This window comes from Malurus melanocephalus, unplaced genomic scaffold, assembly GCF_030028575.1.
Source record: "Malurus melanocephalus ecotype Western Australia unplaced genomic scaffold, MMel_1.1 scaffold_94, whole genome shotgun sequence".
NCBI lineage: Eukaryota > Metazoa > Chordata > Aves > Passeriformes > Maluridae > Malurus > Malurus melanocephalus.
In genome coordinates, this window is record NW_026623326.1 from 13543 (window position 1) to 32837 (window position 19295).

Here is a 19295-nt window from a genome sequence, read left to right on the forward strand (position 1 = left end):
TATCTGTATTTGATTAGAAATTTTTTAGCTGATTTTTTTCTTAGGGTGGTCTAGGTCAGTTATAGGATGGACAAATCAATTTATGTGTGCTAAATATTTGCATCTCACCTATCCTTTAATCCTGGAAAAGTCTTTGGACCTGTAAACTTAACTGTGTAGCCCAAGTTAGCATGGGGAAAGTTTGGTTTTTGGTCCTGATCTTTGTAGTCTATGTGAACACCCAGCTCTGTACATGGTTGTGCCCTTAGTGCCTGTGGCTGCTGTACTGGCTGGAGTTGGAAACCCAGGAATTCTTTGCTGCTCGCCGTCTGCTTTTGAACTCTGCCAAACCATTGGCTGACTCTTCATAGAGCTGATTTTGCTTATTTTGTGAGCGGTGACCAGAATCTGGTTTTCTTTTATGTCCTCTAGGGTTCCTGAGCTGGAAGATGCCCGTCTAAGATGGAAACTTCTGCTTCAACAACTGCTGGGAAAAAAGAAGGGAAAGGTGCTGTTCTGGAGGGGAATGGCTTTACAGAGACGGGGAAGAAACCCTCTCCTTTAACAGCAGCAGGAGCGGCAGTGGCACAAGGAGGTACTTTATGTTTTCCACAATTTGAAAGCAGCAGGGGTGTTTTTCATTAGACTGTAAGAATTTAATAAGTATGGTGGCATCTGTCTTCCTGTGAACACGCTGAGTTTATTGGGATTCCTGGCTGTCAGAGGAACTGGAAGCTGTGTCACTGCACCGCAGCTAAATGTCACTGTAGTGTGATGGGTCACCACCACTCCCAGAGAGCTGGGCTGGGGTGAGGAGGGGATGGGTGGTGAGTGGTGGCTCTTGGGGAGCTGGGGGACCCCATCAGTGCTTGCCAGGAGCTGACTGGTGCTGTGTAGTGTGGGCAGCACTGTGTTCTCCCCTCCTCTGTGATGGAGTTAAAGGATGGCTGGTGAGGCTGGCTGAGATGGGGAGCACCTCGTTCTCCTGGTCAGGAAGGGGTGTCCTGTCCCAGCTGTGAGCCTGCTAATGAGCTAATAGACTGCACAGTTCAGTCATTGCTGTTGGGATTTCACAGTTAGGGAGGAATTTGGGAATTCCAGACCCAATGCAAGAATGTTCACAGGGAAACCCCTCCACTTGTGCCRTTCCTGTTCAAGTCAGAATGTTGAGCAAGATTTTGGTCTTGCTGCTGTTGAAGCCAACTGGGAAGCTTTTGTGGACACCTGTGGGCGTGGAGCCATTCCTGGTGGGTGTAACTCTGCTCTGCAGGTGAACATGCAGGGATGTTGCTCCTGTCTCCTCCTRCTGCTGTGGCAGGCAAAACACACCCCCATCTCTGGCACAGGGGTGCTGGTGATCTCCAAAGCGGTGCCAAGGCCCTTCATGCTGGCACAGCTGTGGGCAAGGCTGAGGAGCCATCACAGCTTCCCTTGCTGGGGTTTGGGTGTCCGCTCTGGGCAGGGCATAGGAGACAAACTTGGAAGGGCTGCACCAGTTCGGATATGTCAAGAGGCATCCCAGCTGTGTAAACTTTGCAGGCAGCTTTTTTTTAACCTTTTTAAAACATACCTTATAGCTAATCACTCCACCTCGAAATGAACCTGCCCCCTCCCCTTCCTTCTCTGCAGAGTGGTTTTTTTATCACCCCAGGAGAGCAGAGCGACTCCTCTGTGAGCTTCTCTCTTTCTTACCTAGTTTGGCTGGAGAGTTCAAGTTTTCTGTTGYCTGAGTTTTAAAGATAATTTCCAACCAAAATGGCTTAAATCTTCTTTCTCTCTCTTCCTTTTTCATAAACTCTGCTACTCAGGTGTCTTTTTCACATTTACCTGTCAAGATTCAGATGCCCAGAATGATGTAGGAGTGGCTAGATTATAATCCATCAGATTAATTCATGTGTTTGATAAACTTTTTCKTAAAAGCAACCTGAAAGTCTTTTAGGGAGTTGTTTGGAGGGCAACACAGCTTTGTGCTCCTGGTAGGTCTGAGCCAGTTTCCTTGAGAGCACTGCACAAGTGAGAGAAAGGAAGGCTTGCCGGGAAGCAGAAATAGGGGAGACAGCAACATGCAGAAATTTGGCATCCCCTGGCAGGTCTCTGAGGAAGCATAGGCTACAGGAGCTACTGAGGCAGCCCCCTTGAGGTATCATCTCTGTGACTGGCAGGCCTGAAGGGTTGATTGGCCCCAACATTGTCCAAGCATGTGCTAAAATTCACAACCCACAGATGTGCTATTATGAATAAACACCTTCTCCCCACTTGGCACTTGCCTTGGGAGTGCCTCCACCGAGGAAGCAGTCACAACATTTCCAGAGATCCAAATGAGGATGCCCCGAGGTGGAGTGTCCATCAGCCCATTTGGCATCCCTGGAGACCTAATTGGTTTTTAAACATCCAGTATAATACGTTCTGTTAGCAGTGTGCTCTCACCTTTGGAAAAAAAAAAAAAAAAAGATTTATGGGCTCAATATTTCTCCTTTTATTAGGAGGAAGTGGAGAAGTAAGTTGAGGATTGTTTGAAGATGKCAGGAGAACTGTGATGAAAGCGTTGTGTAATGAGATGTAAGGAGTGAAATCTGTCATGCTGTGAAGAAAAGTGCTCATAAATGACCCAAAATGGGCAGCAGTGGAGCAGCGTGTGGTGGGGCGCTGGCCCCGGCGCTCTGCAGGTGATGCACGTGCTCTTGTGCTTCGAAGGGCTTTCCTTTGARCTCTGGCTAGACATAATACAGGCTCCTGGGAGGGAGGGAGCAGTGTGCTTGTGCATGAGCTTGGGAGTAGAAAAATTAACACAAAGTTATCTCCTAACATGAGTTAACGGYGAGGTGTGATTCAGCAGGTGATCATAGGAAGGCTGGGTAGGGATGAAACTGTACTTACATGGTGTTCGTGCTAATATAACATGTTCCATTCTCTAAACTAGAGTAATTACTCACAACAGGCCAGAAATACAAGTATTTATGCTCATACTTTTACAGAAGAAAGCAAACGAGGCTTGGAGATTAATTAGGAAGTTCAGCCTGAGGAGGGGATCAGCTTTAAAGGGTGGGCCTCTGAGCTCCCCACCCTGCTTTGGGGCCATATGAGCAAGTCTTTATTCTCATCCAAGACAAACTCTTGATTTCATTTATTGCAGAGGTTTTACTCTTTGTACTAGCATATGAGAAAGTGGCAGTGAGGCTCAGCCAGTGCTGCAAATCACCAGGCTGCTCTCCAGAGCCAAACAAATGTAATTTGCAACACATTTCTGCTCCTTTATTCTACTGAGTCACGCAGAAGGAGTGCCATCATAGCATGTTTTGCATGTTTCCCAGATCATAAGGCTTTCTTTTTCACTTGTAGAAATTAGTAGATTCGTAAGGTTTTATTTATAATTAAGACAGTTGAAGGAATACTTTAATTGTAGGAATATTAAATAATTGAAGAATAGCTATTTAATTATATTATTATTTGGACTATATAATTATAAGATAATATGTTCAGTCTGCATTTCCAGTTCCCTTGCTTTTGATATTTGTCCCAAATGTTTCCAGCCTCWAACAAATGAAGTTATGGCTGTAGGAAAAGAGATCGATATTGTTGATGCTGGCAGTGTACTAAGAATTTGCATCCCATATTTTTAGTCTTCTGAAGCTGCCATTTTAGACATCTTCTGAGACAGTTTTTTATAGCAACTCATTGATCAGATGTTCAGAAATTGGCCTCACAGATACGACATCAGGGAAGTCTCTCCTAATTTTCTGTTTTTCCATAAATCATGTTGGCCAAGGAGTCAAAGCTCCCTTTTTCAGTGGGGCACGTGTGCATGTGTGACTGAGATGGAAACTGTTTGTAATGACAGTATGTAGGAGCTACAGACAAGTCAGATCTGCAGAAGAGGCTCTTGGTTTTGTTGTCTCTACTTCTGGAGGACAACTTGTAACACTTCGAGTTCAGAAAACCCTTTTGTTGAGTACAGACGTCGATGTTGCTGTGTAGGGTAGGAGGCTTTGGGGCACTGCACCACATGAGTGAGGCTGGGCTGTGTCCTCCAGGCTGGCACTGACATGTCCTCTGTACCTACAGGCGTGAGGAAGCGCAGGMACGTGGCTGTAGGGGGAATTTAAATGAGCCACTTTTCAAAGGCAGAGATATTTAGGAAGATGGGTTTCTCAGCTAGTAATAAAAATTAAAGACAAATTCTCCTAAATGCTAACTGCCCGACTTTAACAAGGCCCAGAATGCACCTTTCCCTCTCCACCCCACCCTCYACATGACACAAACTCCAAGTTCCCAAATTGATGGTGTTTATGTTTGAAACATTTTTCTGATGTCTGGCTCTGTCAAGACTAATTTTAGCATTTCTAAAGCTGGGTAAAAATACAGCCTCATTACTTTGATGTCAGAGCATAGTTTACTATTAGTATATTCTGGGGTTTATCATTTTAGTCATGTTTAACACAGCTACAGCAGGCATGCACTATTAAATCTGGCTTATTTTACATTCCTGTCCGAAATTATTTATTTGGAACAATTTCCTCTCTATCAAAAGACACGGCTAATGCTGAGTTTTAATGTGTTATTTACACACAAAATAACCTATTTACAACTCAGTATCTGCCGCAGGGAGAATGAATGGGGCAGTGCTCCCTTCATCCTGTTGTATCTGAGTTTAACAATCTGGATTGCTAATAGAACCATTTATCATGGAGTGGTAATTTATTTTATGTTAGCTGCACAGGTCTCCCTGCCTCTGATCTATGGAAATACTTTGTATATAATGAAGTTCAACAAGTCATTTGGTGTAAACAYGGGGAAGCCAAGCTGCAGAACTAGTAAGGTACTGGCTGTGCTTTTTTTTTTTTTTGCTTCTTTTTTTCCCAGGAGGTAACGACTCTCCTCTGATATTAAGGCTTCAGTTGATGAAATACAGCTCTTTAGCCTGTGTGTGCTGTAAAGGCAGAGTATGGGGCTTTTCTGCAGTGGATCAGAGATTGGGATGGAGTTTGGTCACTTGATTTATGGGCTGGCAGGAATGCTTAGTTCTGCAGAAGTAGCACACTCAGCCCTTTCATAGGCAGAGGAGAAGGGCAGGGAGCACCTCCCGTCGCTCTCCAGAGGTCTTCCGTAAGCAAGCCTCGAGTGGCATTGGCAGAGAGTCCTTATGCAGTTCAGCTTGTTTTAGTGCTAGATTATGGGAAGACCATGTAAATGAGGAGGAGGAAATGCCAGCATCCCGGCAGACCTCAGCGCACTGAAAAAATATATAGTTTGTGTGGCCCAAGACTCAGACAAATTAGAATGAGAACAGCCCCAATGAAGTCATCTCCTCTGTCCACCCTGGAGGGGCAGGGATCTTCTTAAAGAATGTTTTTCATTCAGTTCACATTTTCCAGGAAAAGGAACATAAGCAGTACAAGCACATTCTTAGCTTTCCTGCCCTGTGCTGCTTTGTTGTGTACAGCTTAAAACGCAGAGAGATGTGTTTAACAGAAAAGCTGGGATTGGCTCCAGGGGGGAAGGGGGCAAGTGGTTAAAGCTGAATGATGGGAAAATCCCGTAATTCAGACTGAGAAATTCTCCTGACAGCCACAGTCTCTTCTCGTGCATCTGCTGCATAGAGTTCAGTGGCCCCCACCTTGGGTAGGGCTGCAGTGCTGCCGCAAGAGCAACAGCAACCAAGAACTGTATTTCTTCTCTATTTCTGTCAGCCCTTCATAAAACTTAATTCTGTGGGTTTTAAAGTGTATTTCTCTGCTACTGCAGCCCTCCTGAGTGGACAGGTTGCCTGTAGTCTCTTTTGTGTACCCACTCACACCCCTTGGGCAGATGGAGGTCTCAGATGCTGAGATGGTGCAGTGCAGAGACTGTTCCTCAGTCACAGGATATCAAGGACAGTGATGAGTTTGCCAGCTTTGAATCATGCTGGTCACCTGACACCTGCTCCTTGGGATGGTTTAGAAGGATTCATGTAGATAAGGATGGAGTTAAAGCCATGCTGCACTGTTTTTATGTTCCATGGGCAGTATCTGGTGTGTGGACCTGGCAGAGTACTCTGGGAGCAGTAGGTTTAGTTCTTCAGCTGTATGTAGCAGAATTTTGATATTTCAGAAGATTGCCACAAAAGCACATCTTCTCTCCTGCCTGCCTTTTCTCCTCTATCCATGGCTTGCAGTGCTGTCTCCCTCATCTCTTTTTTAAAAGTCAGCAATACATCCTTGCCAGGTAAGCCTTTGCTTTGCTTARAAGGGTGATTGGAGTCTGACTTCTTGGGTTCTTTTTCCCTTGTGGGGAAACTCCTTGCCCAGGCCAGTGTGGTGGCCATCCCTGTGCGCAAAGGTGCAACCTCAAAGTGGATAACCATGAATGCTTACAGACTTTCTGGTTCACATTGTGTAGCCCTTAGGTGATGCAACAGCTTTATGGTTGGATTTAATGAACTTACGGGTCTTTTCTGAACAATTCTAATCAGCATTCCCTGGTTGTATRCAGCTCCCCCACATTGTTGTAGCAAGAGTTCCTATAATTTCAGCCTGCTACAGAGGCAAAGGTACTTTTGAAGACAGAGTAATTTATCTCATTCCTAACCGTGCCACAGGCTTGCACACTAAGTTGAAAAGCTTTTGTGAATTTAAAACAGAAAAAGTTACTCTTTGCAGTCTGGTTCTGGCACTGGTGACCCCAGCCATAAAGTACCACCTGGAAGATCTTTGTATTTTCTGTGTGTACTATATTATCATTAATAACAGTTACAATCATAATAATAGCTTCACTTTTCTATTTTGTAAGCTCCAAAAGTTTATTCTAGCAAGTACTGATTTGTCTTCTTTTCTGTGGACCCAGCTTAGACTTAATTAAAGTGCCCCTTAGAGGGTACCTAAATGTAACCTTTTTAAAKTATGCTAAACTTACCTGTTGTGGATTGGTCATTTATAGTCAAGTAGGAAAATTTAGTGGTTATAATGGATTGTCTCCTGGATTGTCTCCTCTGCCAGCATGTCCCCATAGTTTGAATTTTTAGTATCTTTGGTGGCTTTTTGTGTGAACATCCATGAATTTACACAGGTTTTATAAATCAGTTCTTCCAACATCATCCATTAACCATGGCTTTTGAGCCTGCCATWATCAYGAAGGACCAAGGATGGGAGTTATTKTGCCTCAAGTTGGCTGCCTAAATGTTAGGTGTCTAGTTTGGGATGCTTTTGCATTAGGGTGGAGTGAATGACTTTGTGCAGATGCCTGCTTTATTCCCTTGAGGGCTTCATGCCTGATTTAATGTTAGCTGGAAAAATCCCAGTCTTCCCAACTTTGCCARAATTGCAGAGTGGGGTTAAAACAAGGAACCAAGATGGGTCTAGTTCATGCTTTAAAGCCTTTCATTCTTGTTCATCAGTCCACAGCCTGATGAGCAGTGGGAGCCCTGACTGCCAGCTCTGAATTGAAATCTCACCCCATTGGCTTCTCAAGTCAGAGGCAAACTCAACATCCCATCATCAACACAGGCAGGGGAGCTGCTTCCCAGAGCTGCTCCTGCTTTACACCAGCTTTGACAAAACTAGTGTTTTAGCAGCCCATCCAGAGAGATGGGAAATTTAAAATCCCCACTAAAAAGACAAGGGAAAAAAAAAACATAGTAAATTCTCGAGGCTACAAAAAGCTCCTGAAAATAATCCAAGTGGGAAGGCTATTAATGCAAAAGTAAATAATTACGTTGAGGGAAGCAGCTAGAGAGGCCAGTTGTGTAAATCACTTTAAGGGAACAAGCCTTAGATAAAATCCATCCTTTTATCACACAGATTAAGTCTACCTTTGGACACTAAATAATTGATAGGGTTTGGCAGAGCGTTCCATGGCTGCCTGCACGGAGCCGTGGGACTGCTCCTGAGGTCACATGAGTGGCAAAGAAAAATGTTCCTAGAAATGCTGTGCATCTGATACCAGCACCAACAAACAGGGCTTGTATTCCCAGCACCTCCTAAAGAATTTCTGCAYGGCCTTGAGAAGATGTCCATAGAACTCTAAGTGAAAAGAGGACTTGGCCTTGTTCCTCACCTCGTTAGACTGCTCCGCATGAAATCAGGCAGTCTGTTTTCATGGTTTGTGTGATGATGAGTGAGGCCTGAGAGGGCGCAGCCAGCTCCACTCCGCTATTTTTATTATTTTTTTATAATTAGAGAATATTAATTGTGCTGTCTGGTGGCTTCTGGGAGCCCAGGGCTTGTAGGGAGAATCCTTACCTTGTGCAACTCCAATGCTGCCTCAGCATTTCAGCCTCTGTCTGCACATGAACRTGCTGGCAAGACGGGCAGATGTCACTGCTCCTGTTCTGCAGACAGGGAGCACAGAGGAGCTCCCTTTTTTGCAAGGCCAGGGTGCGCTGATATGGGTTGAGCTGTATCAAAGGGATGTTAAAAGCAATTATCTCTGGGACTTCAGAAATTTGTATGTGGCGCGCACGGGACATCAATGACAGTACAGAGGTCTCAGCCCAGGTTCGTGGCTCACCATATCCTCTAGCAAGCCCTTCCTCTCTCAATGATATGCCGTGTAATCATGGTCAGATGACTCAAATTCTCATGCCCATCTGCCAAACGGAGGCGTTGTTTCTTTGCCTTCAGGAGAGCTGAACACAAGTTGTCTATGCATCATCCAGAGCTCTGAGAACATCACGATGCAGCAGTCAGCTTCATTCCTCTTGGTTGCATAAGGGGGTGAAAATGCTCAGTCGCACAAATAGGATATTGCTGAATTTAAACTAATTCAGCAATGCCTTTGTCCTGTACCTAGCACAGTGGGCTCATAATTAGGGGCTACAATTTTTTCCAGAACCAAGTGCCGCAAAATTGCAGAAACCTTAAATTCTGGAATAAATCGATATCCCATGAATTCTGTGTGGGGACTGTGCTTGACAGGAYGAGTTCTCCAATCTTAATGGTAATGACAGGGAATAAAACCTCAGCCAAGATTTCAAATTTAGTTCTTGAAGGAATCAAGGGGCTATAGTATTATGCAAACTTCTTTAGGAATATGTTAAACTCGTGATTTTACATGTGTCAGAAAATGACCTACACTGGGTGTTCTGTGACTCCTGTAGTGATRTGGGGTTGAAATCAGGCAAACCTTGCTGGAAAGAACTGAGCAAAACTTCAGGCATGTAGGCTGAGTCCAAAATGAAAATAAATAAAAAAAAACATCAAGTGTGATCCTACATGAACACAAGCAAAAAAGTTTTCACACAAACTTGACTGAAATCAATTCTGTTTTTTCTGTAGTTTGTTAGAGAGCTCAGTGGGGGTTTTCTCCTTTTTTTTCATACCTCTTTGCTTCTTCTGGAACTCTAGATCTTTTTAAGACCATCCCATTGAAAATGCTTCCAGTTGTAATTATAAATAAGAACAGGATTATTGCAACCAAAATATTTATATTTACTGCCATCAGTATCTGATTTTTAAAATACAGTGACATTTGCAGGGATTGAATGGTGCCATTTTAGCCAGAAAGCTGTTCTGTTCTCTTCTCTTACAGTGATCAGCTCCTGACTCTGACAGATTTTCAGAAAAATCACAGCTTGCAACAGATGCATCCTTAAGTAAACAGTTAAAGTAGATGTTTTGATGGCTTCAGTTGTATTGATATAAAAGATCAGTGTCTGACATTCCCAAAAACCATCCCATAGAGGAGGTATTTACCTCTAAGCCCCTGGCCCTGTGTGCGCTGCTTCAACAATAGCTTAATCTTTTAAAGAAAKCAGATACTTTATGCATTTAACGAGATGCTCTGAGCCCAGAGAGAGTGGTAAGGGATCAGCACTGCTGACCCTGGGACCACAGTCTTGGGTAATATTTAGATTTTTCCCAAATGAAATGTTTGTTGTGTTTGTGAGGTGGTAAAATTTTTGCTCAGTTTTTGTACCTGAGGCTCACCCTGGTTTGTGTCTGCTCTTTGTGGGTGGACCAGCAGTGATGGGGGGAATGAGGCAGAATCCTCTTCTGCATCCTGGCTGGTGCGAATATCCATGTCATGTGTTAATGTGTGCAAGTGCCTTCTCGCAAGTGAGGCTTGAGGTTGAGCTAAATCTGTTTGTGTTGGTTTGCAGGTACAGCTGGTGATGTTCTTTCAGAGGCATTTACAGCCASACTATAAAATAAAACCAGAGAAACACAAAGGTGAGGACTTTAGGCATTGGTTTGCACTTCCCATTTTAACAAGATGAGTTATTATGTGTTGTGGGAAGTTGGTCCGACTCCCAGAGGCTGCTTGTGTGAAGATACCCAATTTTTTGGTGGCTCCCTACAGTGAGGGCACAGAACTGAGCCTGGAGAAAATTAGTTTCAGTTCCTGATGAAGTCCCAAACTTCCTTCATGATTTTAGGAAAGCTGCTTGACTTCCCTTCACTCCCTTATTTATATAATGAACTCGGGTTGTTCTTTGGGCCTCCAGGCCCATCCATCAGCATCTGGTTAGCATGTTTATGGCATCGGTCACACGGAAACACTTAACGGGTCAGGCTGTGGCCAGGTTKCCATTTCCCACTCCCCACTGCCTGCAGGAGAGTGCTGCTGCCCCTGGGTGCTGCCTTACAAGGGTGACCTTGTTCGTATGTGTTAGGTGTCACCCTGCTCCTGTCCAAAGGGAATAGTAAAACAGTTTTGCAGGGTTGGGGAAGATAAGGGTAAGTTCTTACAGTGAAGGCACTTTCAGTATTTATAGTGAAGGGACCATTAGGGGTTATAGAGATTGACTGCCATGCTTGCTCTGAAGTGAGAAAGTTTTTCAGGTGATCTTACCTGGAATTSAACTGGAAAGCATCATGTTGTTAATTGCTGTGTAAATATCCTGAATCAAAACAAGACAAAATAAATTTTCTCATCTTAAAACAGTTTCCTACATACATAGTGTCTAGGTGAGGGTCAAGTACCTGGTGGAGTTTTGGACACAACTGGATGGATTTACAGAAACCATGGAGAGCTTTGGGGTTTMACCCTGGCCCAAGCCATAGACACCCTATGGACATGTATATTCACCCATTCCAGCAATCGACAGTGGTTTTACCAAAGTCCTTTGTGATTAGACTCTTGGGTGCCAGGTGATGGAAGGATAAAATCACTGTGATGGGATGACAGCTTCAGAGAGAAACTTCATTTCAGCTTTCCTTCCTATTTGCCTGCCGTGCACATGCACTCTCTGATTCTGTAATCAGCTGCAGAGGAGCTGGCAGTGCTCTTGTTTGGTGCAGTTTTTTCCCTTTGAAAACTCCAGAGGAACTTTCCTGTGCTGTTACAAAGACGTCCTTAAAACATCTTTACTGCAGGGTCCTGTGTTTCAACTGCTGGAGCAGCGACTCTTAAAATAGATATGAGATGACTGAATGTGTGAAAAACATTTGCATCTCTTTTTCTGAGCTCTGTGTGTTCTGCATCGCTTCTGCAAGCAAGTTAAAAGGGTTGAGAGTTTTGCAGATTTTTGTGCTGCTTTTAATTCCGCTCAGAACAATGTCTTTGCAGATGAAATAAGATCCAAGGCTATCTTCTGGTCACATAGAGTCACTGACACTTGAAACAGGCTGGATTTATATGTAGTTACTAAAAAATATATAGCAAAATTAAAGTCTCAGACACTGAGTTCATGTGCATTGGCCATTGTAAAGATAAGTAACGGCTGTTATAAGAACACTTAAATGGTTACCTTTGGGACATAAAAGGGATCTTTGAAGACAGTAAGTCTTAATACAGAAATGTTTACTCATAAAAAATACATTTGGAATGGGGGAGGGGAACACATTTCCTATTAATGTGGGGTTTGCCTTTTATGGCAGGTTGTAGCAGGTCTTTAACCTCTGTAGCACTTGAGTGAGGATAGAAATGAGCTTCTCTAAGTACCAGCCCAAAGGGCCTTTCCTCAGTGCCTGTATCTGCAGTGGTTTTAGTTCATTCTTCCTTTCTGTGACCAAAATGAAAAACTATTCTTTTCCARTCACAAAACCTTCCCATAGTTAAGTCCTGAGGGCAGAATAGAAATGTCCTCCTGAATTTGCTTCACTTAACCTTGTGTTTTGTGAGATATGGGGCTGATGGCCCAAACAAGTGGGGATTTGAAGGCTATGTCAGCGGAATAAGGCATGAAAAGAGAAGAAGGAATTGGCCCTTGAAAGCCATGGTTATAGGTACCACAAAGAAGGGATGATGTCTCTCCAGACACTTACAAAGGGTGCAGGTGTGCCCAGCATTCCCAATCTGCCTCTGGGTGCACACGAAGTGGCTGGTGGCTCATGTCACCTGTGAGTTTTTTCGTAACAATTCTACAGGTAATTTTGAAATTTTTTTTCTAGGCAATTACTGYGTTTCTAAGTGAGGCAAAAGAAAATGCCAGGAGTATTTGATCAATGTGACTCCATTACTAGCGGGGATGTGATTTCTGCTTCAAAGTTTTGCAAATTATTGCTTGATGGAATAGGACAGAAGGTGCCAGTGGTGTCAGAGTACTRGAGAGAAGCTGAGAGTCCTTTATGGAAACCATGGTGTATTATGGTCCAAAGGCTTTACTCAGATAAAATGATTTACAGAGCAGCAGAAGTAGCCTGGAATAGTTGTGTGGGAGGAGGGCTGAGTTGTGCAGAGGGATCTGAAGGCCTTTGACCAGCTGCTATACGGACATGTGAGAAACAAGAATGTAACAGCAGGGTTTGAGCCAAAAGACACCATTTTGTGGGATCTTCAAGAAGAGAACTGGGTAGCAAAGGGAAAAGTTAGGAAATATTACACACTCAGAGAGAAGCGTAAGAAGAAACTGGCTGGGTGCAGAAAAAGACAAAAGGTAGAGAAGCTGGGGAAAAGTACAYATTGTTGTGAAGATGAGGTTAGCAAGGTGAGACAGCTCGATTTCTGATGAACCTTTTCTCTAAGCCCATGGCCCAGTGCAGAATTAGTTCTTCACATGCCACTGACAGGGCAGAACGATCGGTGGGCTTTGTTATTCTTATTCCAAAACATCATGCTCGTCCAGGCAGTAATCATTTAGGTAAGTAACAGAAATTAGGTTTTGAGTCGCATGCTGACCTGTCTTTGTAGTTAGTACAGCATGTTCTGGTCAYGTAATGAGAGAGAAGACAAATTAAATGAAAGACAGGCAGGATTTTCATTCAGGAAATTGGTATGGTAATGACAGATACAGGGTCTTGGCATGTTTCAGATAGGCTTCATCTCGCCTCTTCAGGTAGCAGATACAAGCACGGCACTCACTTATATTCGCCCAGTCAAGCATGAGGAGGTAACAAGTTCTCCTGGGAGGCTGGTATTTAATATCTGCCAGATGCCTGCTGGAGAATACTAATACAGATCCCAGATTTAGTGTGYCCTGGGAATGCAGATGGTTGGTAGCAACATGCCTGGCCCGACAGCCACATCGCCCTTAGCTCCATGGCAGAGCTGCCTGGATTTTCATCCCCTGCTATTTGGATTGTAAAAGTGATGGCTTGGTCAAAGAAGCTGACTTCCCTGGGAGGAGGGTTAGCAGGGAAGAGAGGGAATGACGCTGGAGTTTCTGTCGGGGTATCACACTCGTGGTTAAGGGGAGCAGCAACATTGATTACCCAGAATGTCACTTGGGCCTTTCTGTTGGGCAGGACACACCAAGTKCTGTGAGGCAGTGAGGGCCACAGGGAGGATTTGTGCTCGAGGAGAAGCTGCAGCCAGCTCCTGCAATGTGTGCATTTCCCTCTGAGACCACAGCAAGGGCAGGGGGAGGGTAGCAGCTCTGTGGAGATCCCCAGCTTGTCCTCAGGCTGCAGCAGGGAAGGAACTGCTGTGAGTTTCGCTTTCTTACCAAATAAAGGGAAAAAAAACCCCAAACCCCTGCAAGGCTAGGTATAAATCATGGCAATAAAACTGCCTGTGGTCACGATCAAATTATACAGTCTAAATCTATATAAAAGAACTGGAGCAGGTTCAGTGCAGCACTAATGTCCTTCTTGCTGTAAACAGTAAATGGGGGGCGTGGAGGAGGAGGGAGGGCAGGCACTGGGTTCCCAACCCAACACACCGGGGAAACAATTTGCTGAGGTGGTTGAACTACATGTTTTCAAAATCTGTTTGTGTCYATAAGGGTTTAAGAAAAGGATGTCRTCTGCTTACTCGGTAACTTGTGTGTGGCCTGCGAGTGGTTTCAGATGCTGGGCCAAAACCAAATAATCTCTCCTTTTAGGAAATTTGAAAAGTATGTGTGCATCCCAAAAAAGAACAGAGATTTGCACTGATGTTCCATGCTCCCTGTGTTGTCCCAAGGCCTTGTGTAATTTTGGCAGTGCTGTCCAGGTGGGGAGACAGAGGTTGCTGAGCCACCTCTGCTAGAAACAGAGACCAGATATGATTTGGGTTTTCGTGAGCCTCTGAGTTAATAGGTTGTTTTTAATGGGAGAAAGGGCTACTAGGGTACATCATATATCTTCAGAATTCAGCTGAATGCTGCAAAAATGTCCATATTAGGACATGGTCCTTRCTAGAAGTGAAATAACAGAGCTAGTGAACTTCCATTGTATGAAGAACTTGTAGATGAAGTTGAAATTTCTGATGGTATAGGATAATTTTAAATTGAAGGGTTTCACTTCGTTTCTGAGTACCCTGGTCACGCTGATGAGTTCATAAATCTCTGTGGTGTTTGACTAATATCTCAAGGATCTGCACTTTCCTGCTCAAAAGTGGTAGCAGCCTTCAATGTTAATTAAGGGCTGTATTAGGGAAGAGCAGGGGGAGCAAGAGGGGTCTTTCAAGTCTGGCAGCCACTGCTTTGGGAGGAAATGAGCGGAGACTGTGCACGCACAGCCGAAAGCCAGCGGGACTCCCCACGTCTGTGCAGCAGCTCTATGAGGCCACCACAATGTGTGAAAGACTCCTTGGCTGGAGGGAGAAACTTAAAATCTTCTAGGGCAAGGGGGTAAAAAAAAAAGCCAGGAAGCTAAAAGCAGTAGCAGGTTTAGGCGCAATCCATCGAAGACCACTGCAAGCACCAAGAAATTTAATAACCTGTTATATTTATGTAGCACATTTCATCCTCAAAGCATTTTGCRAACTTAATGATGTGCAAACTATGCGCTCACGTATCCTTTCATCTGCCAAGGGCTGTAGCCTCCGTCGGTGTGAAGCCTGATGATGGCTGCTTTGCCATCACAGCAGTAGAGAACAGCAAGGGGGAAATGCCTGAAGTGCAGGCAGATTTAGGGAGGCAAAACATAACCTTTGGGCAAGACAAAGGGTTTGGGAATGCTTGTGCTGGCAAAATGCACATATCTTGTGTGACTGCAGTCAATCAGATCTTTTAGSGATCCCATCAGATAGAGCTTTCTTTCGGGAAAGCTGGAAAATTCACCTTAGGTGTCTGCAAATCTGGTGTGAGCTTTCTTTTGTGCCAGTTGGCAGTCTCCCACYTCAAAAAGGAGTTGCTGACTCTGACTCACATGAGCTGCTTTTCCACCCAAGACTCAATGGGATCAAATGACAGCGTTCTACAAATGGCCTTGTGGTGTTGTCCRTGTCTTTAATTTTCCCACTTAATGGGAAATCTCAAAGGAAGGGTGTTTATTTTTGAATAGGGTCAGTAAGTGAGCATTRGAGATCCTGGGAGATGTACAAGTTGATAGCACCTCAGAGTTGTCAGGAARGGGAAAAAAGTGTCACCCCAGCAGTTTTGTCTGTTACCATCCCAAGGAAGTTCTGTTTTGTCAGACACGATAGTTTTCAACATCACCCGCCCTGCAAGAGTTTTGGTGTGCCATCTAATCCCCCAACTTAATGAGTTCTGCAGGGATGCACCATGATAACTAAAGATCATTTACCTGAATTGCTTTTTAATTTCTGGAATGGGAAGCTGCTTGTGCAGCAGGATAATTACATTATAATTTACAGCAATCCAAAATCAATAAATTTAGTCATATTGGAATAGAAAAGGAGGATGAAAGTCCCCTCACCATTAAATTATTTCTCACTCTGTACTTGATGTTCCAAGAACTCAACAATAAACTTAGGGGGATGGGAGAGCTTAGGGGGTTGGAGAATCTCTGGCTTTCTGAGGCTGGTCAGTAAATCAGCTTTGTCTGGTGATTTCTACAGTGAAATAACATACGGTGTGTTTGCAGAAGAGGGCAAATACAGTGGGTAATATCCTCTTTCTGATTTGTTTTAATTATGGAATGTTGAAGGAGAGAAAATGCTCCGTGTGCTCTGGCCCCTTATTCCAGTGGGGAAAAGCTGATGAGGCATTGCCAGCTGCAAGCTAAACCTGGGCACCTACCTGAGCTCTGCTCCCTGCCTGACTGTGACAGTGGAGTTGAATAATTATTGGGATGAGCCACTAAGGGAGCTGGTGGGGTTTCGAACTCTTGATATCTTCATCAAGATGAGATTGAAAGCTTTCCTACAAGTTAATATTTTTGCCATGTACAATCTATTTGGCTCATTGCAGGGAGAAGTGAATGAAAGCCTGTAAAGAATATTTTAAGGAGAGTGGGCTGTGTCACAGCAGYGTATCCTGAGCTTCTCTGTCCAGAAAGGACCGTTTGAGGGATGGGTTTTTCTTTTGGAGAGTGTTCCAAACACAGCAGGCTTCCAAACTAAGGGAGRGGTGACTTCCAATGAGAAGGTTGATCTCAGCTGGTCTTTGCAGCTGCTGCCAGCGCCTCTTTGCTGCAAGCCAAGCCCTGGCAGCCCCAGGGCCAAGGTAGCCCCTCCCAGGGCCACCAGCCCAGGGTTGTCCGCAGTGTTCCATGTTTTCAAGGGTCCACCCAAGACTCAGGTTTAGTTCTGGCAGGTGGGAGGAATGGCAAATAGACACAGGTAGCCCAAACACACCCCTCCCTGATTTCAGAGAAATATTATTTGAGCAGACAGTTCAAAGGAGTTCAGTTGGGTACATGGCRACTGGAGCTGTGGTTCTGGTTTGTGTTTTTTTCCTTCTATTTTCTTTAAAAGAAAGCTTCCTAGTTGTATTAAATCCCACCCATGTCTTGACTGAGGTATGATCCGATGAATTCATTTCACAGGAAGATGTATAAGGTGTTTCTGGACTTCCCCCACTCAGACTGACTCAATTTTATTTTTCCTTTGAAGCGACAGAAAGGCTGTCGATGCTGCACCCAAAAAAGGATGTTGTATGAAAAGGAAATCACTTTGTCTCTTGTATTGGAGGAGGATTATGATCTGGCATGACCTCATTATGGGTTAGGCGAGGATATTTCTGGAAATACTAATTAAATACTTTTTCCATCCCTTGTGCCCTTGCAGCAAGTGTAGACTTTATAACAAGAAAAAGAGGAAAAAAAAAAGCTGTCTGCAAGGAATTTTTTCAAGCTCTTCCTCCACTCAAATGAAGGAAGTACAGTTACRGTACTGGTAGCAATATTAGAAGCTATTAAACAAGGTTTTCTTAGTTGTGATGAACTAGAGGAAAATAATTATCTGAAAGAAGGCAGTAAAGGTGAGACTCTTCAGGTGCTTCGGTCTATGCCTGACTTCAGGAGTCTGAATAGTTCTGGTAATTTCAACAAGATCACTCTGGACTGCTAAAATATCCTTCCTTCTGCAACTAAAGCAGTTTTTTTGCTTTAGTTGGCCCCCTCCCCTTCAGGTTCAGGGAGGAGGAACAGTTGTGCACAGCCCCACAAAGGATCCTGTTGGCAGCAGCTYGTGGTGAGCGGTGGCGTGGGCTGCAAATCTTACACTGGCACAGCCAGGGAGGAAATTCCATGGTACCATGTCCTAATGTATTTGTTGATGGATATTCTCCTGTTATTGCTTATGGTGGTGTTCTCCTCCTGGGCTTGCCCATTTTGTTCTTGGAGATCTGCTCTCAGCTTGTGGCATTTCAATGAGTTTTAGCGGCTCCGAATCCTGCCCTGACCGTCTGAGCTGCTTCCTATTGAGGTCAGTGGGAGTCTTCCACTTAACTTCAATGGAAGTTGGACTTGGCCCTGACAAAAAGTCTTCAAAAATTGCCTTCAGCAAATAAGCTTGTAAATGTTAGCACGAAAATAGCGACATGCAGGCCCAAGTATGTCTGTATTGAAAACACATGCTATCAGATAAAAATGTGCTCCTGCAGAACCTTCCAACATCATGATGCGGAGGCCATAAAGATTTTTGTTGTTKTTTTTTTTTTTAATCATATATTTAGCACTTTGGTTTGCTAGTCTCTTGTGGAGCACATAGGGTTGAATCTAATGAGGCAAACACCAGACTTTTCTGAACGAGCAGTCAGTGGCTTTYGTTTCCGGTTATTGTTCTAAATCTAGAGACATGGTTCTTCTTTTCCATGTGAATGTGAGATTTTGTCCAAATTTCAATATTCCACTGGTATGTAACAATACCCAGTCCTGCATGTTGTTTAGTCTCATTGCCTCCATGGAAATGAAGCAACACTGCTATATTGTAGCCAAAGGAGGCAAATGGACATTTTCTCAGGATAACTTCGGGAATTGCTTCTYGACCTATAAATGGACAGCCTTACATTATAGCATCGCAAATGGAAAGGAGATGTGGGGGAATTGCCCACATTTTTACACTTTTTCTCTGTGTTTCACAATGGCTAAGGTAAATGAAAGCTGTGTTTMGGGTGCCTTGGGGCAGCTGGTGAGTAGACCATGGCTTGTCAGTCATCAGAATTCTCAAGTGCTGCACTTGAGTGATGGTTAAGGCAAATGGAACTGGGTGATGGCTTAAATGCCTGTTGTAAATTGTGGAGTCACAGGAGTGGATTGATAATGGATAACTTGATTCAAAGCAGAGCTGGGGCAGGGGCAGCTGTGGAAATAGAACTCCTTCAGCCATCCCAAGCCCTGCTGCCTCTGCCTGTCAGAGAGCCAGCAACAACTGGCCTTCAGCAGAAGAAAATGAAAAGATTTTAACCTGGCTCGTCTGAGATGACTTGCCTGACCATCCCCACCCTCCAGATTCAAGTCAGTAATGTTTGAAAACTCCACCCAGCCACATGGGTGATGCCAATGCTGTTGTTTCCTTTGTTGCTGGTTTTCCTACAGAAGTAGGCCTTTGTAGGGGTCAAAATCAAAGGTCTTCCTCTAAAGTCTATTAAAATGAATTGAACCTGGCTGCCTGGAACAGGGAAATACTTGTCAGGGTAAACCTTCTTGGGGAGCTAATGGAAGGTGGAGCTCAATGGATTAAAACATTGAGATGAGCTGGATTTTGCCAAGACAAACACTTGGAACTTTTCTAGACCATGTCCTTACCTCCAGTGGGGTATAATTGTATCAAGGGGTCTTGATGAATGCCTGTCTCTCGTGGCAAAAGCAGCCTTTTGGTGAAGGTTTTTTGGTTTTTTTTTGGGTTATTTTTTT

The 19295-nt window shown here is 44.1% G+C and overlaps 1 protein-coding gene across 2 annotated transcripts in view; it reads left to right on the plus strand.

Annotated features, from left to right (window-relative positions):
• The first annotated feature begins 386 nt into the window (after positions 1–386).
• The window catches only part of GLI2 (GLI family zinc finger 2), a 141418-nt gene continuing 122509 nt past the window's right edge, over positions 387–19295 (plus strand). For both annotated transcript variants that reach the window (XM_057368533.1, XM_057368534.1), the window contains exon 1: positions 387–574. In XM_057368533.1, coding sequence (XP_057224516.1) covers positions 442–574 — 133 coding nt within the window. In that variant the 5' untranslated portion in view covers positions 387–441. The remainder of the gene's footprint in view (positions 575–19295) is intronic.